The sequence below is a fragment of the Mesoplodon densirostris genome, chromosome 2 (assembly GCF_025265405.1).
Source record: "Mesoplodon densirostris isolate mMesDen1 chromosome 2, mMesDen1 primary haplotype, whole genome shotgun sequence".
NCBI classification, from domain to species: Eukaryota; Metazoa; Chordata; class Mammalia; order Artiodactyla; family Ziphiidae; genus Mesoplodon; species Mesoplodon densirostris.
The window spans coordinates 45,970,322-45,997,165 of NC_082662.1; the positions used below are offsets into that span (position 1 = coordinate 45,970,322).

The following is a 26,844-nucleotide window of genomic DNA, read 5'->3' on the forward strand; positions in this document are numbered from 1 at the left end:
AAAGAAGGCAAGCACCTACCCGTGATAGGCCCTGTGCTAGAAATCTGGGTACATAAACGAAAACAAGATCTCTGCCTTGCAGAATGAATCATAATATAGTTCTGTTTTCCATATATAACAGTAAAACATCATGAAAAGTGCTGTGGAATCAGAGGGAGAAACTTGTTCTTGTGGGAAGGAGGAAGGATGAGGATTGAGGAAGACTTCATAGAGGTTGTGAGTTTTGAAATGGGATTTGAAGGATGTTAGAGTGTACTAGGAAGAGATGCATGGAAAAAATATTTCAGACAGTAGGCACAGCTTAAAAAAGAAAAAGCATGGAGTGAGGACAAGTTCTGGGAATGGTAAACAGTTCAGTGTTACTACAGCACAGGGTTCTTGGGGTGACATCATGGGAAGTGGAGAACCAGGTGGGTGCCAGAAAAAGGCCTTGGACACCCGTCTGAGGGGTTAGATTTGTTACTATTGGCCATGCACCTCCAGAAGTCTTTTGGGCCCTCTTCAGCTATTAGACTTGATGGGCACATTCCCTGGCCCTCTGTCTCTAGAACTGAGCCACTGCTTTTCTATTAGGTTCACTGTTTCTTCCAGGTTCTCTGAACCCCTTAGCTCTACACAGCTCCTGATGTTTGCCTCAGGTTTCAAGGCTTTGAAAACTGTCTGGATCTGGAGTAAGCTTTTTCAGAAAGGATTTGATATTCTCCCTCTGGTCCTATACGCTACAGGCAAATGGCACTGATGTTTTAGACTTGGGTCTAAACAGTGCTGTTTGTTCTTCCCTCAAGGGAGGAGGATTAGACATTCAGTATTTTTAAGTTTCATGTTCAGTTCTTAGGGATTTGTAGTCACCACTGAATGAGTGTGGGCTCATTAGTGATCTTCCAGTTCAACCAGGGGTTACCTAACTAGATAAGGATAGAGTTGAGACCAAAACTCAGGTCTCCTGACTCCCAGTCTAGTGCTCTTTTCAGTGTGCTCCAGCTTCTGGCACTGCTTAGTCAGTTATGGGACAGAGCAGATGTACTGGGCTACCTCAAACCCACAGGGCCACGAGTGAGAGCTGAAGCTAGGGGAAGGTCCTGTTCCTGGAATGGAATTCTGTACCCCAAGCCAGACAGCATGATTTTGTGTCTTTTGATACCTCCTTTTCTTCTGTAAAATGGGAGCAGAGCCTGCTTAATCCTAAACTGCAGCTGAAAGCAAGAATGGGAGTGTGGTGGGGTTGCTTTGTGATGGGTAAGGGCTGATAGGTCTCTATTCAAGTTGTATAATCTTAGAGTCAGAGTTGGAAGGAAACTTGGAGGTGATGTGTAGGGACAGGCAGCCTCATGGGGTCCACTGAGCATAGAAGGCTTCCTAGGGCCAGAGGCAGAGCTTCCTGTCTTTGGAAATGTTCAAACTGAGAAAGGATGTTCTAGCAGAAGGGATCCTGCTCTAAAAAGGGTTTTCTGCACAGAAGTGGTGGCTGGATGGGAGACTCCATGGTTTCCGGCTTCTGCACACATTTTCTCTATTATTATTATTATTTTTTTTTTGCCGCGCTGCATAGCTTGCGGGGTTTTAGTTCCCCCACCAGCGACTGAACCCGGCCCACGACGGTGAAAGCGCGGAGGTCCTAACCACTGGGCCGCCAGGGAACTCCTGCATACATTTTCTCTAATACCGGCTCAAGTGAGCTCGAAGGGCAGCTCGGCGGGGCTAATCACGGTATGTTAAAAACCTTCTGCTGGGCAAACGTGACGGGTGACTAGTAACGACAGCAGCCACCATTTACTGCTTACAGCGCCAGGCACCGTACACACCAAGTTGTTTCATTTCACATCTAGGAACGTGGGGGCTGGGTTGAATGATCATACCTCTACTTCTCAGATGAGGATACAGAGGTTTAAATTTTTTCCCACGATCTCCCAGGGACAGAGTCTGGACCAAATGTATCAGATTCCAAACGTTTTTTTCGGCTTCTCTTTTTCTCCAGTTCAGTTTCCATCTTGTTCCAAAACAGGAGAAGGGTGTGGCTCCGGAGCTCGGTTTCCTGCCGCCTAGAGAGCAGAAGAGAGACCAAAAGAGCCGGGAAGCGACGGCCGTACCAGTCCCGCAGTGGGCTGGACCCTCTGAGCCTCGGGGGGCCTATGGGCGGGCCTATTTGCGGGCGGGCCCATCTGCGGGCGGGGCCTTCCGTGGGCGGGGCCAGAAGGCCGGAAGTTGTTCCGCGGACCAGCACACACTGAACGCGAATCCCTGACGCTGCGTCCTAGGGCACTGAGCGCGGCGGCCTGGTCTCTGTAACCAGATCTCCGCGTTCTCCGGGTTCTCGCTGCTTCCGCCTCCCGGGACGATGGTGGCCGGCCTGCTGCTGCGCGCCTGGCCCCGGGGCCTTGCCTTTGGCCCGGGAGCCCCCAGTCGGCTCCTGAGCACAGGCTTCGACCCGGGCCAGTACCTGCAGCTGAGCATCGTGCCCACTATGCACTACCAGGACAGTCTGCCCAGGTGAGCCCGGCCTCCCGGTCCCCGCCGTCCACACGAGCTGGGGTTCGGCCCCAGCCTCTCTCCAATCACTCACGCCTATTCTGCTGAACCCTCTTCCGCCTCTAAAGTTTTACCTGGGACGCTGCCCCATCCTCCAATCTGAAAATCCTGTGACTTTCAGGATCTCATGGCACTGGAACATCAGAATGCCCAAATTCTCTTCCAGAATCCCCCGCTCCCCCCAGCCATTGTTCTCTCAGATTTTCTCTCTTGAACTCTTCTCCAACTCCTACAAAAAACCGACTTCCAATCAAATATCTAATTGTCCCTCACATTTCTCCCTGAAAAACGTCCAACCTGCATATCGCCAACACTACCCTTAGCCCTCCAACTAGGTTGTCTCTCCGCATTCCTGCACAGAATATGGATCGGTCAGTTCCTGAAACATAATAGGTACTCTCCCTCAATTTCTCCCAGCACGGCACCTTTTTCACACCTGTTACTCATAACCCTCAGCCCCACTCCCCATGCCTCCAGTCCTCTTGTATTTTAGCACGCTATCCTCCCCCAAGCAGATTCAAGTATTCATCTTACCCTCCAAGTCCTCAGCATTCTAAATCCAATCTTCACCTGGAAACCTTTCACCCCTACCAAACCTTCCTCAACACTCCCCCGACCCTCCTCCCTAACCCACATTACTCCCTGCAACTTCAGCCCACCCTCACAGAATTCTAGGCAGCACCCTCAGTACCCCTCCCCAAATCTTATCTTATTCACATTAAATACAGAGCCCACCCAAATTCTGTGCCTCCTCACCATAGCTGCACCCCCGCCCCCTTCTAAAACACTTCTTCCAGAATCTACTTCCCCTGTGATACACAACTCCCATACATCTTCCTTCTCCTTCCCCCATCCGGTATTTTCTTTAATTCAGCTTCCAGTTTGCCCAGTCTTTGAACTCCCAGCCTTACTCTAAGCTGCCAGGTCTCCTCCAATATTAGAAATGTCCCTAAATTCCTTCACCCCCGAAAACCAAACTTTAACTTCTCTACTTACTCACCAGTTAGTTCCTGGTGCCAAGTTCCAAATTTGTTTCAAAGAGCCTTTTTACTTCCTTTCTACCCAAGCTGCCATTAGGGATCTCCCTCCCAGTCCAGGGGCTGGAGACCCTACCCCATGACAGAACAAAGATTGTCACAGGCATCAACCCCAACTACTAGTTGCTGTTTTTCTCTACAGCCGGGAACCCCTTAACCCATTGTCATCACTGCCCACCCCCATCCTCAGGAGTATCATCATTGTCAAATTACAGTGTGCAAACATCTAAAACAAGTTAAAATGAGATTATCTAGCCCCAATCCCACTGTTTAAATTTGGCAGGAGGATGGGGAAGGGAAAGAAAAACTCTCTGTGCCTGTGAGATAAGCCTTGACTTCCTATGAGCTGAGCCAGTATGTGGGGGAAAGGTGAGGAATGACACAGCCTGTCTTCCCTTGCCAAGCCCAGCAGCAGATGGCCTTTAACTTTCAGACAGTCCCGGGCCCCACCCAGGTGTAAGATCAGAGGGGTTTTCTCCATTTTAGAATTGGAAAGCTGGGAAGAATATTAAGAATATCAAGATCATTTCCTCCAATCCACAGCACAGATATCTTGGAGCTACAAACAGTAGCGCTCATCACCTGTGTATAACTTTAAATGATGACTCCCTCCCGAGGCCTCCACCACCTCACCTGTAAGTTGGAAGTTAGATAAGATGAGATTCCTTTTATCTGAGATTCTGGAGAGGTAAAATGAATTGTCTTTCACACTCGTTTTTTTTTGTTTTTTTTTTCGGTACGCGGGCCTCTCACTGTTGTGGCCTCTCCTATTGCGGAGCACAGGCTCCGGACGCGCAGGCTCAGCGGCCATGGCTCACGGACCCAGCCGCTCCGCGGCATGTGGGATCTTCCCGGACCGGGGCACAAACCCGTGTCCCCTGCATCGGCAGGCGGACTCTCAACCACTGCGCCACCAGGGAAGCCCTCACACTCGTTTTGATGTCACACTTGGTGAAAAGCCCTGGCTTTGAAGTCTGGTAGAACTTAAGTTTCAGATTCCGGATCTGATACTCTTTCTGTATAGCTTCAGGCAATTCAGTCAACCTCTTTGAGCCCCAGTTCTTACCTGTAAGGTAGGAACAGAACACACAATTCATAGGGCTATTGTGAGGCTAGAGTGAGATAAGATGCCAAAATAGGGAACTGTCCTTATTAGTTGGCGTGGGAAGGACTAGTCCCTTAGTATTAAGTGGTCCAATTGGATCTCCCTTCCTCCTTACCTCTTCCTTTTCCTATTATATCACTGCCTTTTACTCAAGTGGCTTTGGACTTGCTTTCCTCTAGGAAGCTTTGCACTATCATTTGCTTGGCTTTTAGGTGTTATGTTTTTTTCTTTGCTCTTTTTCAGTGTAGTCAAATATACAAAACATAAAATTTACCATTTTAACTATTTTTAGGTGTACAGTTCAGTTAGGTGTTTTTTTTTTAGGGTTCTGTTTATACACACTGAGCCGTTAATCTCAATATAAAACTTCAAGTCTGAAGGAGAGAAAGGGTGGAACAACCTGACCTACACATTCACATTATTAATTTGATAAACATTTATTAATAGGGATTTGGAGACCAGTCAGTCATGGTGAGGAGCTTACTGTATAGTGGGGGAGATTTAACAGATAAACAGTTATGATATAATGGATAAGTGGCAAGCAGCATCTCATGGTGGTTACAGTCATGAGATAGGCGTCAGATTTGATTTTTTTAAAATTAATTTATTTTTGGCTGTGTTGGGTCTTCGTTGCTGCATGCGGGCTTTCTCTAGTTGTGGCGAGCGGGGGCTACTCTTCGTTGCGGTGCACGGGCTTCTCATTGCAGTGGCTTCTCTTGTTGCGGAGCACAGGTTCTAGGCATGCGGGCTTCAGTAGTTGTGGCACGTGGCCTCAGTAGTTGTGGCTCGCGGGCTCTAGAGCTCAGGCTCAGTAGTTGTGTCGCACGGGATTAGTTGCTCTGCAGCTTGTGGGATCTTCCCGGACCAGGGCTCGAACCCGTGTCCCCTGCATTGGCAGGTGGATTCTTAACCACTGCACCACCAGGGAAGTCCCGAAGCACGGAGTCTTAACCACTGGACTGCCAGGGAAGTCCCTCTGCCCATTTTTTAAATCAGGTTGTTTATTTGATGTTGAATTGTATGAGCTGTTTATATATTTTGGACATTAGGCTCTTATTAGTCATATCATTTGCAAATATTTTCTCCTGTTCAGTAGGTTATTTTTTTTTTTTTGATGATTTCCTTTGCTGTGCAAAATCTTTTAAATTGATTAGGTCCCATTTGTTTTTGTTTTGCTTTGTTTTGTTTTTGCTTTTGTTTCCTTTGCCTTTAGGAGACAGATCAAAAAAAATATTGCTGTGATTCATGTCAAAGAATGTTCTGCTGATGTTTTCTTTTAGGAGTTTTGTGGTTTCCAGTCTTACATTTAGCTCTTTAATCCATTTTGAGTTTATTTTTGTGTATGGTTTGATAAAATATTCTAATTTCACTATTTTTTTTTTTTTTTTTTTGTGGTACACGGGCCTCTCACTGTTGTGGCCTCTCTCGTTGCGGAGCACAGGCTCCGGACATGCAGGCTCAGCGGCCATGGCTCACGGGCCCAGCTGCTCTGCGGCATGTGGGATCTTCCCAGACCGGGGCACGAACCCGTGTCCCCTGCATCGGCAGGCGGATTCTCAACCACTGCGCCACCAGGGAAGCCCTAATTTCACTCTTTTACACATAGCTGTTCCATTTTCTCAGCACCACTTAATGAAGAGACTGTTTTTTCTCTATTGTATATTCTTGCCTCCTTTGTCATAGATTAATTGACCATAAGTGTGTGGTTTTATTTCTGGTCTCTCTCTTATGTTCCGTTGAGCTATGCATCTGTTTTAGTGCCAGTACCGTAGTGTTTTGATTATGCTAGCTTTGTAGTATGGTCTGAAGTCAGAGAATGTGATATCTCCAGCTCTTTTCTTCTTTCTCAAGATTGTTTTGGCTATTTGGGGGTCTTTTGTGTTTCCATACAAATTTTAAAATTATTTATTCTAGTTCTGTGAAAAATGACATTGGTATTTTGATAGGGATTGCATTGAATCTGTAGACTGCTTTGGGTAGTACGGTCTTTTTTTTTTTTTTTTTTTTTTTGCGGTATGCGGGCCTCTCACTGTTGTGGCCTCCCCCGTCGCGGAGCACAGGCTCCGGACGCGCAGGCTCCAGACGCGCAGGCTCAGCGGCCATGGCTCACGGGCCCAGCCGCTCCGCGGCATATGGGATCCTCCCAGACCGGGGCACGAACCTGTATCCCCTGCATCGGCAGGCGGACTCTCAACCACTTGCGCCACCAGGGAGGCCCAGTACGGTCATTTTAATAATATTAATTCTTCCAATCCATTAACAAGGTATATCTTTCCATCTGTTTGTGTCATCTTCGATTTCTTTCTTCAGTGTCTTATAGGTCTTTTACCTCTTTAGTTAGATTTATTCCTAGGTATTCATTTTGATGCGATTGTAAATGGGCTTATTTCCTTAGTTTCTCCTCCTGATAGTTCATTGTTAGCATGTAGAATGCAACAGATTTCTGTATATCAATTTTGTGTCCTGTAAATTTACTGAATTCATTGATGAGCTCTGGTAGTTTTTTAATAGTGTCTTTAGGGTTTTCTATGACATAGTATCATGTCATCTACAAACTCTGACAGTTTTGCTTCTTCCTTTTCAATTTGGATTCCTTTTATTTCTTTTTCTTGTCTGATTGTTGTGGCTAGGATTTCCAATAGCATGCTGATTAAAGGGGCAAGAGCGGAATTCCTTGTCTGGTTCCTAATCTTAGAGGAAATGCTATCAGCTTTTCATCATTGAGTATGTGTTAGCTCTGGAGTTATCATATGTGACCTTTATTATGCTGATGTGTGTTTCCTCTGTACTTACTTTGTGGAGAGTATTGTCATAAATAGATGTTGAATTTTGTCAAAAGCTTTTTCTGCATTTATTGAGATGATCGTAAGGCTTTTATTCTTCAATTGGCTATTGTGATGTATTACATTGATTTGTGGATATTGAACCATCCTTGCGTCCCTGTGATAAATGCCACTTGATCAGGCTGCATGATCTTTTTATTGTATTGTTGGATTTGGTTTGCTAATATTTTATTGAGGATCTTTGCATCTATGTTCATTGGTGATATTGGCCTGTAATTTTCTTTTTGGTGTGGTATCTTTGTTTTTTGTATCACGATGATGCTGGCCTCTTATAATAAGTTTGGAAGCATTACATCCTCTGCAGTTTTTTTGGAATAGTTTGAGATGGATGGGTGTTAACTGTTCTCTACGTGTTTTGTAGATTTCACCTGTGAAGCCATCTGGTCCAGGACTTTTGTTTGTTGGGAGTTTTTAAATTACTGATTAAATTTCATTACTGTTAATTGGTCTATTCATATTTTCTGTTTCTTCCTGGTTCAGTCTTGGGAGATTGTACATTTCTAGGAATTTGTCCATTCCTTCTGGGTTGTCCATTTTATTGGAATATAGTTGTTCATAGTAATCTCTTACGGTCCTTTGTATTTCTGTGGCATCAGTTATAACTTCTCCTTTTTCATTTCTGATTTTATTAATTTGGGCCCTCTCTCTTTTTTATTTGATGAGTCTGGCTTAAAGTTTATCAATTTTGTTTATCTTTTCAAAGAACCAACTCTTATTTTCATAGATCTTTTCTATTTTTTTTTTAGTCTATTTCATTTACTTCTGTTCTGTTCCTTATGATTTCTTTCCTTCTACTAACTTAGTGTTTTGTTCTTCTTTCACTAGTTCCTTTAGGTGTAAGTTTACATTGGTTATTTGAGATTTTTCTTGTTTCCTTAGGTAAGCTTATAGCATTATAAACTTCCCTCTTAGAACTGCTTTTGCTGCATCCCATGAAGTTTGAGTCATTGTGGGTTTTTTTCCATTTGTCTCCAGGTATGTTTTGTTTCCTTTTTGATTTCTTCAGTGATCCATTGGTTGTTTAGTAACATATTGTTTAACCTCCACATGTTTGTGTTTTTTTCAGTTTATTTCTTGTAGTTGATTTCTAGTCTCACAGCATTGTGGCTGGAAAAGATGCTTGATATGATTTCAGTTTTCTTAAATTTTCTGAGGCTTGTTTCATGGCCTGGCTTGTTTTGAGGCTTGTTTTGTGACCTGTCCTGAACAGTGTTCCATGTGTACTTGGAACAGTGTATTCTACTGTTTTGGGGTAGAATGTTTTTTATGTATCTGTTAGGTTCTCTGGTCTAACGTGTATTTTAAGGCCAGTGTTTCCTTATTGATTTTTTGTCTTGATGATCTGTACATTGAGGTAAGTGGGGTGTTAAACTCCCCTACTATTACTGTGTTACTATCAATTTCTCCATTTAGGTCTGTTAATATTTGCTTTATGTATTTAGGTGCTCCTATGTTGGGTGCATATATATTTAAAATTATTATACCTTCTTGGATTGATCCTTTGATCATTATGTAGTGTCCTTCTTTGTCTCTTGTAACCATCTTTGTCTTAAAGTCTATTTTGTCTAATATAAGTATTGCTATCCCAGCTTTCTTTTGATTTCCATTAGTATAGGGTATCTTTTTCCATCCCCTCAAATCAGTGTGTGTCTTTAGATCTGAAATGAATCTCTTGTAGGCAGATTATATATGGGTCTTGTTTTTGTATCCATTCAGCCACTCTGTGTCTTTGAATGGAGCATTTAGTCCATTTACACTTAAAGTAATTATTGATACATATATTCTTTTTAAAAATATTTATTTATTTATTTTTGGCTGTGTTGGGTCTTCGTTGCTGTGCGCGGGCTTTCTCTAGTTGTGTCAGGTGAGGGCTACTCTTTGTTGTGGTTCGTGGGCTTCTCATTGCGGTGGCTTCTCTTGTGGTGGAGCACGGCCTCTAGGCACACGGGCTTCAGTAGTTGTGGCACGCAGACTCAGTAGTTGTGGCTCGCGGGCTCTAGAGCGCAGGCTCAGTAGTTGTGGCGCATGGGCTTAGTTGTTCCATGGCATGTGGGATCTTCCCGGACCAGGGCTCAAACCCGTGTCCCCTGCATTGGCAGGCAGATTCCTAACCACTGAGCCACCAGGAAAGTCCCGATATGTATATTCTTATTGCCATTTTGTTCATTGTTTTGAGATTGTTTTTGTAGTTTTTTTTTGTTCCTTTATTAGTCCTTTGTCCTCTTCTCTTGTGATTTGGTGACAATCTTTAGTCTTACCTTTGGGTTCCTTTCTCTTTTTTCTGCGTGTTATCAATTATAGATTTTTGGTTTGTGGTTACCGTGAGATTTAAATATAGCCATCTGTGTATATACATGATTGTTTTTAGTTGCTGGTTTCTTAATTTCAAATGCATTTTAACAACCCTGCATTTATACTGTCCTTCATATCATGATGACGGTTTTTGACATCATATTTTAGATCTAATTGTTTTGTGTATCCCTTAACTGCTTATTGTGGCTATAGATGAGTTTACCACTTTTTTCTTTTAACCTTCCTACTAGCTTTGTATGTGGTTGATGATCTAACTTTTTTGTATATTTGCCTTTACTGGTGAGCTTTTTCCTTTTCTAATCTTCATGTTTCTAGTTATGACCTTTTCTTTTCTGCTTAGAGAAGTCCCTTTAACATTTCTTGCAAAGCTGGTTTGGTGGTGCTGAACTCTTTTAGGCTTGCTTGTTTGAAAAACTTTTGATCTCTCCATCAAATCTGAATGAGAGCCTTGCTGGGTAGAGTATTCTTGGTTGTAGGTTTTTCTTTTTTATCACTTTAAATATATCATGCCACTCCTTTTTGGCCTGCAGAGTCTGCTGAAAAGTCAGCTGATAACCTCATGGGAGTTCCCTTGTAAGTAACTTGTTGCTTTTCCCTTGCTGCTTTTAATATTTTCTCTTTATGCTTAATTTTTACCATTTAATTGAAATGTGCCTTGATGTGTTCCTCTTTGGGTTCATCCTGTATGGGATTCTCTATGCTTCCTGGACTTGGATGTCTGTTTTCTTTCACATGTTAGGGACATTTTCAGCTATTATGTTTTCAAATATGTTCTCTGCTCCTTTCTCTCTTCTCCTTCTGGGACCCCTATAATGTGAATATTAGTACAGTTGATATTGTCCCAGAGGTCCCTTAAACCATCCTCATTTCTTTTCATTCTGTTTTCTTTTTTTTGTTCAGCATGAGTGATTTCCACTACCCTGTCTTCTAGCTCATTTGATCTGTTCCTCTGTATCATTTAGTCTACTGTTGATTCCTTCTAGTGTATTTTTCATTTCAGTTAGTGTATTCTTCATCTCTGTTTGATTGTTCTTCATATTTTCTGAGTCTTTGTTAAAAACTTCTAACTTCTTGCTCTGTGTATCCATTCTTCTCCTGAGTTCTATGATCGTCTTTACAGTCATTACCCTGAACTCTTTCTCAGGTAGATTGCCTGTCTCCACTTCACTTAATTCTTCTTCTGGGGTTTTATGTTGTTCCTTCATTTGGAACATGTTCCTTCGTCACTTTCATTTTGCCTATCTTGCTGTTTTTATCTCTGTATATCTGGTAGGTTGGTTATGTTTCCCAATCTTGGAGAAGTGGCCTTTTGTAAGAGATGTCCTATGCATCCCAGTATTGCACTCCTCTTTTGTCACCAGAGCTGTATGCTCTAGGGGTTCCTCTAATGTGGACTGCGTGGGTCCTTCTCCTGTGGTAGGCTAACTACCATGGGCAGTCTGATAGGCTTGGTTGTCCCCTGGTCTGGTTGGTTGCCAGGTCCTGCTGTGTGCAGAGGCTGCCGGCTGCCGGTTGGCTGGGCCGGGTCACAAGGTGGTTGGCTGCAGAGCTCCGGGAGTCCCAGGGCTAGTTCTGGCTCACAGGTGGGCAGAATCAATTCCTGGGGTCTGGCTGCAGGGCCCAGGGGGCCCAGAGGTTCCAGAGTTGGTGTTGGACAGCTGGTGGATGGGGCTGGCTCCTGACGCAGCTGGCTGCGGGGTCAAGGGTGTCCCGAAGTTTGTGTTGGCCTGCTGGTGGATGAGGCCAGGGCCCCACTAGTCCCAGGGCAGGTGCTGCTGGCCTGCTGGAGTCTGAGCTGGGTCCTCCAGCTGAGGGGATGTTGTTGCCCTGGGGCTGGTGTCCACCAGCTAAGTGGGTAGGCTGGTCCTGAGGCTAGAGCAGGCTTACTGGTGGGCAGGTCAGGGATTTGAGGGCTGGTGCCTACTCACCGGTGGGTGCATCTGGGTCCTGTGGTCTCTGGCTGCAGGGCCCTGGGGGTCCTGGGTCTAGTGCCTGTGCACTGGTAAAATTCCTGCTTTTAAAGTGTGCAGTTCCATGGGGGAGGGTTATATAATCACAGCGTTGTGCAGCTATCACCACTATCTAATTCATCACCTCTTCCCGTCATTGCAGTCATTCCCCATCCCCCTAACACCCTTGGTAACCGTCAGTCTACTTTCTGAAAAGTGACTTGTTTAAAATTTGAACTCGGGTTTGTTTGGCTTCAAAGCTCAGGCTTTTCCAGCATAGCACACTGTCCCTAAACAAAGAACAAATCCACAGTTGACAGGATTATGCTCCTTTGCATACCTTCAGTTTTCTTCCTCGTTGCCTGCTTGGAAGAGCCTGTGTAAGTGTCAGAGTTGATTCTGTCAGAGCAGGGGGGGATCACCGATGGAGTATCCAGTCAGAAGAGGGCAGAGGAGCCAGTCTTGAGAAAACTGGCACTTTTAGGGCAAGAGGACATAATGGAGGAAAAGAGAATCAGAAGAAGATGTCAAAACCAACAGGATGGGAGAAGAGAATCTCTAACTCCATCTTCTGCATCCTTAAAGGATCTCATGGTCTGCAGTCTGATGGGGAAGAGAGACATAAATACATAAATGCCACTAAAAATGATAGAGAAGAATATAGGGTCCTGGGGTGCGTAGGGGGGTAAAGGAAGGTAATCAACTAATTCATTTAACACACATTGAGTACCTATTCTGTGCCAGCCCATGTGCCAGTGGAGGTGAGAAAAGGGGATTCAGAGGAAGAATCCTAATGAGTGGTGAGCTCCCCTCTCTATACATCACCCTAATCATGCGAGCCAACTCTGTGCATTTCTTCCCAGCTCCACATTCGGTGACATCATGTTGGTAGCTTGAACTTGGCCGTGGTGGGAGATTTACAGAAATTGGTAAATGCTACAAATCAGGGCTTCACCCCCTACCCACCAGAGAGCTGGTTTACTAACCCAGCATTCCTTGGAGTGGATAACAGATGAGGATGGGGAAAAGGTGGTACAATTAGATTTGAGAGGAAAGAAATGTGTTTGATGTTGATGGCAGCTTGTGGAGGTTAGGAGGGTGTTGGTCCTTCCTAGAAGTTGGGGAGTGGCTTTCTTTGAGGAGAAATCTGAAGGCAAGTGGTATTTACAGAATAGTCAGATTTTGAGAAAGGTGAGGAGGTAGAAGAAGTTCTGGAGAAGAAGTTATAGAATGTAGGGTAGTTTATTCAGAATGGAATGGGGGTTCTGCAAGATAGAGTGGAGGTGGCTTGTGAAGAATAATAGCTATGTTATTAAACTGGATGTTGCCGAGTGGGTGGAAGGGAATGGCTGGGGACAGGGTTTGTGCCTAAGGTGGGAGGTGTCAAAAGAGGAGGGAAGCAGGAAGCCAGGAGGGAAATGAAAAGGAGATGGAAGGACCTGTCTATAGATATCAATAGGTATCTGGGTTCTACAAATACACATTCCATATGTGCTGTATGTTTAGTGCCTACTATATGTCAGGTACCTTGTTAAGTTCTTTATATATTTATTTCATTTAATCCTCATAATGGTCCAGTGAGCTAATATTTAACACATGGAGGAAGAAGGGCTGGAGAGGTAAGAAATTTGCCCAAGATCACCTAGATAGTAAGTGACAGAATCCTGGATGCAAACTCTGAGTTATCTGTGAGAGTCCAAAGGCTGTGAACCTAACCTCTCTCCGTATACCAGCTGTGCTGGTGATAGACTTGTGCTGGGTGGGGCTGGAACTTGACAGGATTTCAGATCTCTCTGTGAGGCAGTTCTTCTCTCCAGCTTCCTGTGAGGCAGGAAATGGAGTCTGAGGGACATGAAGTAATTTGCCACCTATAACCATATCAGACAGATTAAGTGACAGAGCTGGGACTTAAGCCTAGGTCCGATTCCAAATGTCCTTGTCTTTTCACCGTCAGTAGTTCTTATACCTTTAGATTTCACAGATCAGTAAAATTATAGGGGAACATACTGTTATCAACATTATTTCTTAAAAAAAAAAAGACCTTTAATGACTCTCACCCAAAAAGGGGGAGGTGGGACAATCTCAGAATTAAGAACAGACTTTTCATGTAAGCAAATTTAGCTTTGTGAAAAGCTCACTGTACTATCCATGTTTGTTTTATTTCCTTGTGAACCAGTAACTTCACAACTATGGCCATCTTCTGCAAGTATCAGATAATCCAGTGATATGGACTATGTTGTTATTTGACATTTACAATGAGGGTATTTTATAGAAGGCAAAAATATAGACTTGGTAAGTTTAGCATATTCATTAAGTGATCTTTGATAATTTTTATAGAAAACAGGTGACTTTGTATCCATGATAAAAATTTTCTTGTAGAATCTATACTGCTGTAATTTAGTTCCATTGAGAAAATTCAGTTTGTTGTACTAATAACTCCAAAATAAATCATCACTCTGAAAACTGACTTTACCCCACTAAAGTAAGTCCAAGCTAGAGTTAAAACACTCCAGAATCTTTTGGATAAGGACTGCTTTTACAAAACTGCCATTGCCTCTAATTTAGAATTGTTTAAAAAGAAGGTAAAATTTCCTTAATGTCCCTACTGTATCAAAACAAAGTCTTGAGAAAGGTAAGTAGGTAACTTTGTACTTATGAGATAGCTGAGCTAGTGTTAGGGATTTTCTGCATAAGTCCATGGAAGGGGACCTACAGTGTTACAGTGTTGTGAATGGTTACTCAGTGCAGCCTAAGTCCATGATGGCTGTAAATTCAGATTTATTTTTTGACATTGTATTTTGGATAAACATGCATTGAAAAATAAACTGAAGAACTACAGTGTATCTTATTAGTAAGGTCTTAAACTGTGTTTTATGGATAACTTTTCAGTTTTCCTAAATGCTGCTATATTTAGATATTTTGAGTGTATCAGTGTTAATTTTGAGCTGGCAGAGGTAACCTAACAAACTTGGATTAAGTTTTGGTATTAGGGGATATATCTTTCAATAAAATTATTAACATGAAAAAAAAAAGTATGCCTCACGACATACCCCTGGTGTTTTCATTTCACTGTGGACCTGTAACTTCATTGCCATAGATGTCATTGGGAATCCACTGGTAGAGAATGATGAGTAAGTAAGCACGGAGGAAGATTTGGTTCTTCCTCACAGGACTCCTGGTGAGCTGGGCATGGCTTGATGGTCGATCCCATGGTTGGCTGGCCCATTGGACAGACCTGTGTTTCCCTTTTGTATGATTCTCTGTCATAAAATACACTAGAAAATTTAAAAATAGAAGTTTTTTTTCATCTTGGGAGAGAAAAAGACAGTCGTTCAAACTAAGGATAGAAATAAAATCAGTGCCAATATAGGGTTAACACAGGTTTTATAACTGTGACAGGAAACAGGAATTTTCGGGCAGCTTCTGCTTCCCCATTTTGAATCTGTTAGTATGTTTACTAATTCAGCTTATGAAATTCATCAATACATTAAAAAGTTATTATTTTACTTAAAAAAAGAGCTACCAATTATACTTAAATTCATCTATTCTCATTTGTAAGTGGCTTCCTTTTGTTGTTTGTTTTTTTGGAAAGAAGTTAATTATCCAGTAATTATTGGTTAGTTTGGGTTGGGAAGCTAGTTAACCTCTTCCACAGATTGTCACCCTTACACTTGACCTTACTTTCTTCCCAGGCTGCCTATTCCCAAACTTGAAGACACCATGAGGAGATACCTCAGTGCGCAGAAGCCTCTCTTGGATGATGGCCAGTTCAGGTAAAAGCTGAGAACCCTGAATGGCCATGGATGGGTGGCTCAGGGGAGGCTGGCAAGTGCTGGTGAACCAAGTTTCAGGGAGTGTCTGTGATTTGATTCCGTCACCAGACACCTAGGACCTAGTCTTTACATTTGCGAGTTCAGGAAATAGATTTTCACTCATGAAGGGCTGACCAAGCCCTGAGGTGAGAGTCTCTTTAACTAGACTCAACTGGCAATGGTTTATAAGCCAGAATGCCAAATTTGTGCTATCTTGGTGGGTGTTACCTGGTCGGCTAGCTGGTACCATTTACAGGGGGCATGTGCTCTTGGTAGGGAGGTTCATTAAGGAGAGCATGTGGCAGACCAGAAGTTTGCTTGGTGAGCATATGTACTGGGTTGGATAGTGTGCCCTCCAAATTCATTCCCTTTTGAGAACCTCATTATGTGACCTTATTTGGAAATAGGGTAGTTGCAGATGTAATTAATTAAGATGAGGTCATACTGGAGAGAGCTGAGTCCTTAATCCAATATGATTGGTATACTTATAAGAAGAGGAGAGACACAGAGACAGCCATGTGAGGACAGGCAGACTAGAGTGGATTAACAAGCCAAGGAATGCCAAGGGTACCTGGTAACACCAGAAGCTAAGAGAAAGTCTTGGAACAGATTCTCCACTGGAGTCTTCAGAGAGAATATGGTCTTGTCAGCACCTTGATTCTGTACTTCTAGCCTCCAGAACTGTGAGAGAATAAGTTTCTGTTGTCTTAAGCCATCCAGTCTGTGGTACTTTGTTATGGCAGTCCTAGGAAACTAATTCAGTATGGAATTGGAAAATAATATTGGATATTGTTAAAAAGCGTATTCCATCAAGCTCTTGTATCCTGGTATAGTACTCTTTTTCCACAATGGGAATTTGTTGTGCAAATAACTGGCCTTCTCATTAGAATCACGGAGTCCTTCAATGGACAGTGCTGGAAAAAAAAGATGAACCATTCATAATGTAGTCCTCTGCTTTTAAATATTCCACATTAGTCACTTGAAGATTCTATTGACATGGTAATGATGTAATAGCTACCTGTTACTAAGTATTATGTTTCAAACTATCCTAAATCCTTAGCTCTATAAATATTTTTAAAATCATGGAAGGTGGTATATTATCTCTATTTTACATATAGAGAAACTGAGACTGAGAGAGATCAAGTAACTTGTCCACGGTTATACAGTTTGAAAGTAACAGAGCTAGAATTCAAACTTAGCTCTTCTTGGCTCCAAAGCTTATATCATTTTCTCCATGCCTCCTAGATTACACATTATCTTATGAGATATGGATTCACCTTCCTAATCAATCATTTTAAGATATCCTAGATTTATCTGTTTAGATTGATTCCTGTTCTTCTGACCAGAGGTACTTTCTGATCTCAGTCCCTGGTTCTAGGGATATGCTACTGGGGACCCAAAGTTCTGTGATGAGTTCTCAGCCATGAATAAAAATCATCTATTCCCCAGCCGCATAGCACAGGGAGATCAGCTCAGTGCTTTGTGACCACCTAGATGGGTGGGTTAGGGAGGGTGGGAGGGAGATGCAAGTGGGAGAAGATATGGGGATATATGTATATGTATAGCTAGCTGATTCACTTTGTTATAAAAGCAGAAACTAACACACCATTGTAAAGTAATTATACTCCAATGAAGATGTTAAAAAATAATAATAATAAATAAATAAAAATCATCTATTCCTTGCCATGGTTTGATTCTATCTTTTCTTGAACATTTAAGGAAAACGGAACAATTGTGTAAGAGTTTTGAAAATGGGATTGGAAAAGAACTGCACAAGCAGCTGGTCGCTCAGGACAAGCAGAATAAACATACGAGCTACATTTCAGGTGGGTAGGCAGGGCTGTGGGCTTGATATTTCCAGAGCCCTCTGTAATGGAAAGCAAGTCATCTTCTCTCCTGTTTTAATCTCACAGATATTTTTGGTGAGACCAGCACTGAAGTGTTATCTCATCCTCTCTTCCTGAGGTAAACATTAAGGTTGAGTGAGTTCATCCTCCACTGAGGTGCTGCCTGGAGTCCATGCTCAAGAGCAGTAGCTTGCCTGCTCTGTAGGTGGGATCAAGATAGAACCTCATCACTGGTTCTGTCTGTAAAGGATGCAGGATTTAGTCCTGTGTCCTGTGTGTATCATTCTAGGTCCTTCACGGTCTGGCCCAACTGCCCGCTCCAGCCTCATCTCTTACCATCCTCCCTGACACACCCATGCTTCAGCAAAACTGAACAACTCCTTCCCTCAACTCGTTAGTCTTTCATTCTTCTGTGCCTTTATCCATGTTGTTTGCCCCACCATTTTTTACCTGGCAAATTCTTCCTTTAAGACGCAGTTAGGGTGGTTATCAGAGGTTCAGGACAGGGGCTAGGCAAAATGGGAGATGGGGATCAAAAGGCACGAACTTCCAGTTATAAAATAAGTAAGTCCTGGGGATGTAATGTATAACCTGGTGACTATAGTTAATAATACTGTATTGTATATTTGAAAGTTGCTGTGAGTATAGATTTTAAAGCTTCTCATAAGAAAAACAATTTTGTAAGTATGTATGGTAATGGATGTCAGCTAGACTTATTGTGCTGAGCATTTTGCAGTATATACAAATATCAAATCATGTTGTACACTTGAAACTAATATAATGTTATATGTCAGTTACTCTCAATTGAAAAAAAAAAAAGATCGGGTAGGTTGATTTTTCTATGAAACCTTTCAGCCCTTCTTCCCATTCAGAGTTGGTTGCTTCCACCTCTGTTCCCACAGCACTTCTTTTAACTCAGTTTATATTTTTAATAAGGTTATACATACATATAGTTTAAAGAATCAAATAGTTTTCTCAGGCTTGTTAGGAGAAACAGAAATTTCCTGACCTTGCCTTAATTTCTCACTTCTCATTTTCCCCCATTCTCTAAATTACTTACTCATATTAATGCATCTTTTGTAGTTTTAGGCATTATCTATTGATGTCTCACTGTAAAAGATTAGGATTTAGCAGTCTCTTATATCCTCACCACATTTCCATCCCCTCATTGTCACAGTATAGTTATTTGTAATTTTCGTTTGCTCAATACCTAGTGTTTACACTATTATAATCATGTAAACACTATTGTCAGCTGAATTGTGTAGCACATTGGAATTGTTTTTCCTTTCCCATATGAACTTTGTTTTCTCTGAAGTTAATAATTATACTTTCTTTTGTTTTGCTTTCTACGTGCTTAATAATTTACCTGGGATTTTTTTTTTTTAATTCTCATCTTCCTTCATAGTCTGTCTCGAATTTGCTTTTTGCTGGTTTGTTTTACCCTCTTTTCTTTCTTCAGATGTTTCATAATCCTTCTCTGTTGTCTTAGATCTGAATGAGATATTTAAAAGTTGTGGGAAGCTCTGTAGATGAGGGTGTGCTTGTCAGTCACAGCTTCACTGTAATGTGATCAGCTAAACTATTTCCTCGGGGTGCCCCTAATGTTGGTGTCTTTGGGTTAGACTCCCGGGGAAGGCTTTTCCAGTAAACTGCCAAAAGGTATTTTCCTGTTTGCTGCTGTTGTAGGAGTGGGATAAGGGAAGAAGGCTTGAGCTCTCATATGTAACTTATGTCCCCCAATTTTACTTTCTCCAGTGAGTAAAACTTAAGTCTCCTATTGGAGTGGGGAGGGAATCTGGGGTGTGGGGTGGGGGTCTAATTAAACAGCCCTTCAACCAGATATATCTAGGCTGCTACTTCCTGAGCCCTCTGGGGGTTCTGCTGTGTAAATCATACTGTTTCTTGGCTTTCTCTGCTGCCAGGTTAGGGTTGGCTTCCTTGAATTGGCTAGAGAGCTTTCCAATTTCTAATACTTGCTCTTTTCTCCTCTCTCATTCTCTTTGCCTTATTGGTTTCTGTCTCTTTAAAATTCTTTTACTGAACGGATCAGAGGCATAAATTCATGTCTTCTTTTGTCAAATATGTCTTGCCCCCATTTTAATGCATTGCATTATGTTTTAATTCTATTTGTCTCCTTCATCAGAGTTCTTCTGAATTAAAGTCCATGCCCTATTCCTCTCTATATCCCCTGGGCCAGGGCCTGGCACAGTACTGATTTGCAAGGAATGAAATGGAATGAAGGGACCAACAAATGAATAATAGATAAATTCATGTCCATTAATCCTTTCCCAATACTTTATATGTAAAAACTATTTCCTTGAATCAAAGATAGACTATATTTGATTAGGAAGTTCCTAATCCTGCCAGGAACTTCCCTTGAAAACACATTTTCTGATAAGATACTGCCTCTGGAATTTTTACAAGCAAAACATCCGCAGGAATACAGAGGGCTAGTTGGAGTGGTTCACTCGCATTGATAGTTATTTCTAATTGCTTTTCAAGCATTTCCTAAAAGAGGGAGTGCAGTAATATACATAGTACACAGAATGATGGTGAAGACTTTTTGCCATTTTAGGGCAACAGTCAGGTGTGAATGTTGTCCCTGAAAGGAGATGAAGCAGGAGAAACCTAAGCTGATGGGGTGGGAATTAACAATTACTCTATTTCAGCATGAATGACAGTGAGGTATTATTGTTTTTTATTTCTGTAAGTGTCAAAAAAGGAAACGGAATGAGGAGGAAAAAGCAATTAATAAACATTAGGGAAATGTAAATCAAAACCACAGTGATGGTTACCCACCAGAATGCCTCCAACAAAATATGAGCAAACCAAAGCCAACAACGCATAAAAAAGATCATACCCCATCATCAAGTTGGATGCATCCCAGGGTCACAAGGGTGGTTCAGATATGCAAGTCAATCATGTGATACACCACATCAACAAAAGAAAAGACAAAGACCATATGATCATCTCAGTAGATGCAGAAAAAAACATTTGATAAAATGCAACATTCATTCATGATAAAAACTCTTACCAAAGTGGGTATAGAGGGAACATATCGCAATATAATAAAAGCTATTTATGGCAAACCCACAGCCAATTTAATACTCAACAGTGAAACGCTAAAAGCCTTCCCACTAAATTCTGGAACAAGACAAGGGTGCCCACTCTCACCACTTCTATTCAACATAGTATTGGAAGTCCTAGCCACAGCAGTCAGACAAGAAAAAGAAATAAAAGGTATCTAAATTGGAAGGGAAGAGGTAAAATTGTCATTATATGTAGATCATATGATACTTTATATAGAAAACCCTAAAGACTCCCGAACACAGAAACTATTAGTACTGATAAACGAATTCAGTAAGGTGGAAGGATACAAGATTAACATAGAGAAATCAGTTGCATTTCTTTACACTAACAATGAAGTATCAGGAAGACAAAGTAAAAAAACAATCCCTTTTAAAATTGTGTCCAAAAAAAGTGAAATACCTAGGAATAAACCTGACCGAAGAGATGAAAGACTTATATGCTGAGAACTATAAAAACATTGATAAAGGAAATTGAAGGTGATTCAAAGAAATGAAAAGAAATACCATGCTCTTGGATTAGAAGAATTAATATAGTTAAAATGGCCATACTACCCAAAGCAATCTACAGATTTAACATGATCTGTATCAGATTACCCATGACATAATTTCACAGAACTAGAACAAATAATCCTAAAATTTACATGGAACCACAAAAGACCCAGAATTGCCAAAGTAATCCTGAGGAAAAAGAACACTGCTAGAGGCATAACCTTCCCAAACTTCAGGCAATACTACAAAGGTACAGTAATGTAAACAGCATGGTATTGGCACAGAAACAGACATATGGATCAGTGGAACAGATTAGAGAGCCCAGAAATAAATCCACACACCTACGGTCAATTAATCTACAACAGAGTGGGCAAGAATATACAATGGAGAAAAGACAGTCTCTTTAATAACTGGTGCTGGGAAAACTGGACAGCTACATGTAAAAGAATGAAATTAGAACATTCTAACACCTTATACAAAAATAAGCTCAAAATGGATTAAAGACCTAAATGTAAGACCAGATACTATAAAATTCCTAGAGGAAAACATAGGAAGAACATTCTTTGACATAAACCACAGCAATATTTTTTTAGATCTGTCTCCTAGAGTAATGGAAATAAAAGCAAAAATAAATGATTGGGACCTAATTAAACTTAAAAGCTTTTGCACAGCAAAGGAAACCATAAACAAAATGAGAAGATAACCGGAATGGGAGAAAATTTTTGCAAATGATGTGACCAACAAGGGATTAGTCTCCAAAATTTACAAAGAGCTCATACAGTTCAATATCAAAAAACAACCCAATCAAAAAATGGTCAGAATGGGACTTCCCTGGTGGCACAGTGGTTAAGAATCAGCCTGCCAATGCAGGGGACATGGATTCGATCCCTGGTCTGGGAAGATCCTACATGCCGTGGAGCAGCTGGGCCCGTGTGCCACAACTACTGAAGCCCACGTGCCTAGAGCCCGTGCTCTGCAACAAGAGAAGCCACCGCAATGAGAAGCCCGCACACCGCAACTAAGAGTAGCCCTGCTCGACGCAACTAGAGAAAGCCCATGCGCAGCAGCGAAGACCCAATGCAGCCAAAAATAAATTTATAAATAAATAAATAAATTGTATATCTTAAAAAAAAAAATGGGCAGAAGACGTAAATAGACATTTCTCCAAAGAAGATATACAGATGGCCAACAGACACATGAAAAGATGCTCAACATTGCTAATTATTAGAAAAATACAAATCAAAACTACAATGAGGTATTACCTCACACTAGTCAAAATGGTCATCATCAAAAAGTCGACAAATAATAAATGCTGGAGATAGTGTGGAGAATAGGGACTGTTGGTGGGAATGTAAACAGGTGCAATATGGAGAACAGTATGGAGGTTCCTTAAAAAACTAAAAATAGAGTTACCAAATGATCCAGCAATCCCACTCCTGGGCATGTATCTGGAGAAAACTCTAATTCGAAAAGATACATGCTCCCCAATGTTCATAGCCACACTATTTACAGTAGCCAAGACATGGAAGCAACCAAAATGTCCATAGACAGATGAATGGATAAAGAAGATGTGGTATATATATACAATGGAATATTACTCAGCCATTAAAAAATGAAATTATGCCATTTGCAGCAACATGGATGGACCTAGAGGTTATCATATAAACTGAAGTAAGTGAGACAAAGACAACCATCATATATTACTTACGTGTGGAATCTAAAATATGATACAGATGAACTTATTTCCAAAACATGTTTGAAACAGACTCACAGACATAGAAAACAAACTTAAGGTTGCCAAAGGGGGAAAGGTTGGTGTGGGGGAGGGATAAATTAGGAGTTTGGAATTAACAGAGACACACTAATATATCTAAAATAGATAAACAACAAGGACCTACTGTATCAATATCTTGTAATAATCTATAATAGAAAAGAATCTGAAAAAGGCTAGGTATATGTATATGTATAACTGAATCACTTTGCTGTACACCTGAAACTAACACAACATTGTAAATCAACTGTACTTCAATAAAAAAAGAAAAAATTAATTAAAAAATCAAACAATTTCAGTCAAAAAAAAGGGGGGTTAAACATAGACTTACCATATGACCTAGCAATTCCACTCCTAGCTATATCCCCCAAGAGAACTGAGAACATGTCCACATGAAAATTTGTACGTACCAGCATTATTCAAAATAACCAGTAAGTGGAAACAGCCCAAATGTCCATCTACAAATGAATGGATAAACAGTGTGGTACATTATTGGAACATTATTTAGCAATAAAAAGAAATGAAGACTGATAATGCTATAGCATGGATGAACCTCCAAAACATTATTGTAAGTGATAGAAGTCAGATGCAAAAGACCACATATTATATGATCTCATTTACCATTTATGAATTATTGCAGAGCAAAAAAATACTCAGAAAATTCCATCCTCTGGAGGTTAATGTCACTTCTGAATATGCTTGATTTTCCTTTTTTCTTTCTCAAATTTTATCTTTAGGAACTGCATTAACTCTTTATTGTTCTTTTAAAATTTTTATTTTTTAGGTCCCTGGTTTGATATGTACTTAACTGCTCGAGACCCCATTGTCCTGAACTTTAATCCATTTGTGTCATTCAACCCTGACCCAAAGTCCGAGTACAACGACCAGCTCACCCGAGCAACCAACATGACTGTCTCTGCCGTCCGGTTTCTGAAGACACTTCGGGCTGACCTTTTGGAACCAGAAGTGTTCCACTTGAACCCTGCCAAAAGTGACACTGATACCTTCAAGAGACTCATACGCTTTGTGCCTTCCTCTCTGTCCTGGTATGGCGCCTACTTGGTCAATGCATATCCCCTGGATATGTCCCAGTATTTTCGGCTTTTCAATTCCACTCGTTTACCCAAACCCAGTCGAGATGAACTCTTCACTGATGACAAGGCCAGACACCTCCTGGTCCTAAGAAAAGGACATTTCTATGTCTTTGATGTCCTGGATCAAGATGGGAACATTGTGAGTGCCTCAGAAATCCAGGCTCATCTGAAGTACATTCTCTCAGACAATAGCCTGGCCCCCGAGTTTCCGCTGTCATATCTGACCAGTGAGAACCGGGACATCTGGGCAGAGCTCAGACAGGAGCTGGTGAGTGGTGGCAACGAGGAGACCCTGAGGAAAGTGGACTCTGCTGTATTCTGTCTCTGCCTAGATGACTTCCCCATTAAGGACCTTGTCCACTTGTCCCACAACATGCTGCACGGTGACGGCACAAACCGCTGGTTTGATAAATCCTTTAACCTCATTATAGCCAAGGATGGCACTGCTGCTGTCCACTTTGAGCATGCTTGGGGCGATGGTGTTGCAGTGCTCAGGTTTTTTAATGAAGTGTTTAAAGACAGCACTCAGGCCCCTGCTATCACTCCACGGAGCCAGCCAGCTAACACTGACTCCTCTGTCGCCGTACGAAAACTCAACTTCAAGCTGAACGATGCTTTAAAGACTGGTATTAGCGCTGCTAAGGAAAAATTTGATGCCACCATGAAAACCCTCACCATTGACTACATCCATTTTCAGAGAGGAGGCAAAGAATTCCTGAAGAAGCAGAAGCTGAGCCCTGACTCGGTGGCTCAGCTGGCCTTCCAGATGGCCCTCCTGCAACAGTATGGGCAGACAGTGGCCACCTATGAGTCCTGTAGCACTGCAGCATTCAAGCACGGCCGCACTGAGACCATCCGCCCGGCCTCCATCTTCACAAAGAGGTGCTCTGAGGCCTTTGTCAGGGAGCCCTCCAAGCACAGCGCTGGAGAGCTTCAGCAGATGATGGCCAAGTGTTCCACGTACCACAACCAGCTGACCAAAGAAGCAGCAATGGGTGAGACAGGGTTTGGGGAGCATGCCCTTAGGTCTTGTTGCCCTCAGCACTGGGGTAAGCCTCAGCACTATTCTACCCCACATCTGATTTCCACCTCTTCACTAGGTTTAATCCACCTGCCAACTGATTATTATTTTTTTCTACCTTAGCAGTCCAAACAGCCAGACTAGCCATTAGGGTTCAGAATATTCTCTCCTCCTAAGCAAGGATGGGGAAATGCATCTAACTTCGTCCTCATTTAAGGTCATTTTCAGCTGTGTTACATACTCTCTTCCTGTTATTTATTGGTCATCAGACTCACTTTTGACAACGAAGGATTTCTAAGCCCACGGCCCCTCTTACTTCACTTCAGTTGAAGCGTATTGGCTGCCTGTAAATAGGCCATCTCAGAAGCTCTTCCCAACCTAAGTGTCATCTTTCTTTGCCTCTTCATAGTAAAATTCGAGACCTAGAAAGGACCTGGAGGATCACACAGTCCAGTCCTTTCATGTAGCCAAAGTCCTGGAACTGAAAGGGACCTCCAAGACGTTCTAGTCTCATCCTTCTCTATTTTATAAGTATGAAACTGAGACCACTGGCTCAGGGTCACGCAGCAAATTATCAGGAAAGCGGAGATTAGAACCCTGGTCAAATACCCCTTCCATTTTGTTCCACTGACTCAATCTTGTCTTTTACACTTGATTTGGACTTCGGCTTTTACCTTAGTTTTTGAGTCCATAGTGTGCTCTCCACGTACTTTTCTTGACTGTTTGACTAAACTGATTCAATTTCAAAATTTTAAAAATCATGTGCATTTTAGGCTGATTTTTAGCTCAGCTCTTCACGGCTTTTTAAAAAGGAATATTTTAGAATGAACTGAGCCAGAGGTTAGCAAGCTGGAGGTGTGCATGCAGAGATAAACAAACCCTTCTTCCACTCTCAAGGATGCTGTGAAGGTGCTCCTACCATGGGTCAGGGGTTTTACCAAGTGAGGTCCCTTTCAGTTCTGAGATTCTTAGACTCTGGTTTTCCATTTTGTCTCTGACAGGCCAGGGCTTTGATCGACACTTGTTTGCCCTGCGGTACCTGGGAGCAGCCAAAGGGATTGACCTGCCTGAGCTTTACCTCGACCCTGCGTATAGGCAGATAAACCACAACATCCTGTCCACGAGCACATTGAGCAGCCCAGCAGTGAACATCGGCGGCTTTGCCCCCGTGGTCCCTGATGGTTTTGGCATTGCGTATGCTGTTCATGACAACTGGATAGGCTGCAACGTCTCTGCCTACCAAGGCCGCAATGCCCACGAGTTTCTCCAGTGTGTGGAAAAGGCCTTAGAAGGCATGTTTGATGCCTTAGAAGGCAAAGCCATCAAATCTTAACTTCTGGGTGGATGAAAAGCCTCTCTTGCTTCATCAACATGAAAATTGGGGCCTCTGTAGCCAGTAGCCACTGTTCTGTGACTAATGAAACTAATTGTGAGGTGCCTGAGCACCAGTGCTATAAGGTTTGAGCTTTAAAACCGTGGTTTTAAAGCTAAACATGTAATTTCCAAGTGGAACTAGATCACAACTAAAGATAATATGAGATTTAAATTTTAAGGACATTTGATCAGGAGGTAAGACTTAGAAAATAACTCAGCTGTATTTATTGTTGAAGCAGAAATAAAATGCAATTCATGCTTAGAGGTGGTTCCTCTTAGGTTTTGGGTTTTTTTGTTTTGTTTTTTTGTTTTTGATTGTTTAACCTCGTTGCCTAATCCCCACAAAGAACTTTCCAGTAGTAAGTTCAGGTGATAGTAAGTTCATATTGGCTCCTGGCTCTTTGGGTGATGGTAGGAAATGCTCTTTTATCTTTCCTGTAAACTTGCTTCTCTCTCCTGGGAAATCCTTTGTTTAAAAACCCTCTTCATTTTTCTAAGGAGTAAACCACTACTGCTCGATTCTGATAGTCCTGCTGCAATAAAGGGTTATACCCATGGATTTAGGGAGTTCTAT

At 42.0% G+C, this 26,844-nt stretch overlaps 1 protein-coding gene across 2 annotated transcripts; it reads left to right on the forward strand.

Moving 5' to 3' along the window:
• The first annotated feature begins 2,207 nt into the window (after positions 1-2,207).
• On the forward strand, positions 2,208-26,806 carry CPT2 (carnitine palmitoyltransferase 2). Of its 2 annotated transcripts, XM_060083622.1 has the most exons (5): positions 2,208-2,487; positions 15,466-15,546; positions 17,305-17,411; positions 23,566-24,870; positions 25,898-26,806. In XM_060083622.1, exons 1-5 carry the CDS (start codon positions 2,336-2,338, stop codon positions 26,227-26,229), a joined length of 1,977 nt encoding a protein of 658 aa, XP_059939605.1. In that variant the 5' UTR covers positions 2,208-2,335; the 3' UTR covers positions 26,230-26,806. The 2 variants fall into 2 exon arrangements, with proteins under 2 accessions (XP_059939605.1, XP_059939615.1); XM_060083632.1 differs by lacking the exons at positions 2,208-2,487; positions 15,466-15,546 and adding an exon at positions 17,499-17,550 and having other exon boundaries at positions 17,337-17,411.
• Positions 26,807-26,844: the final 38 nt, after the last annotated feature.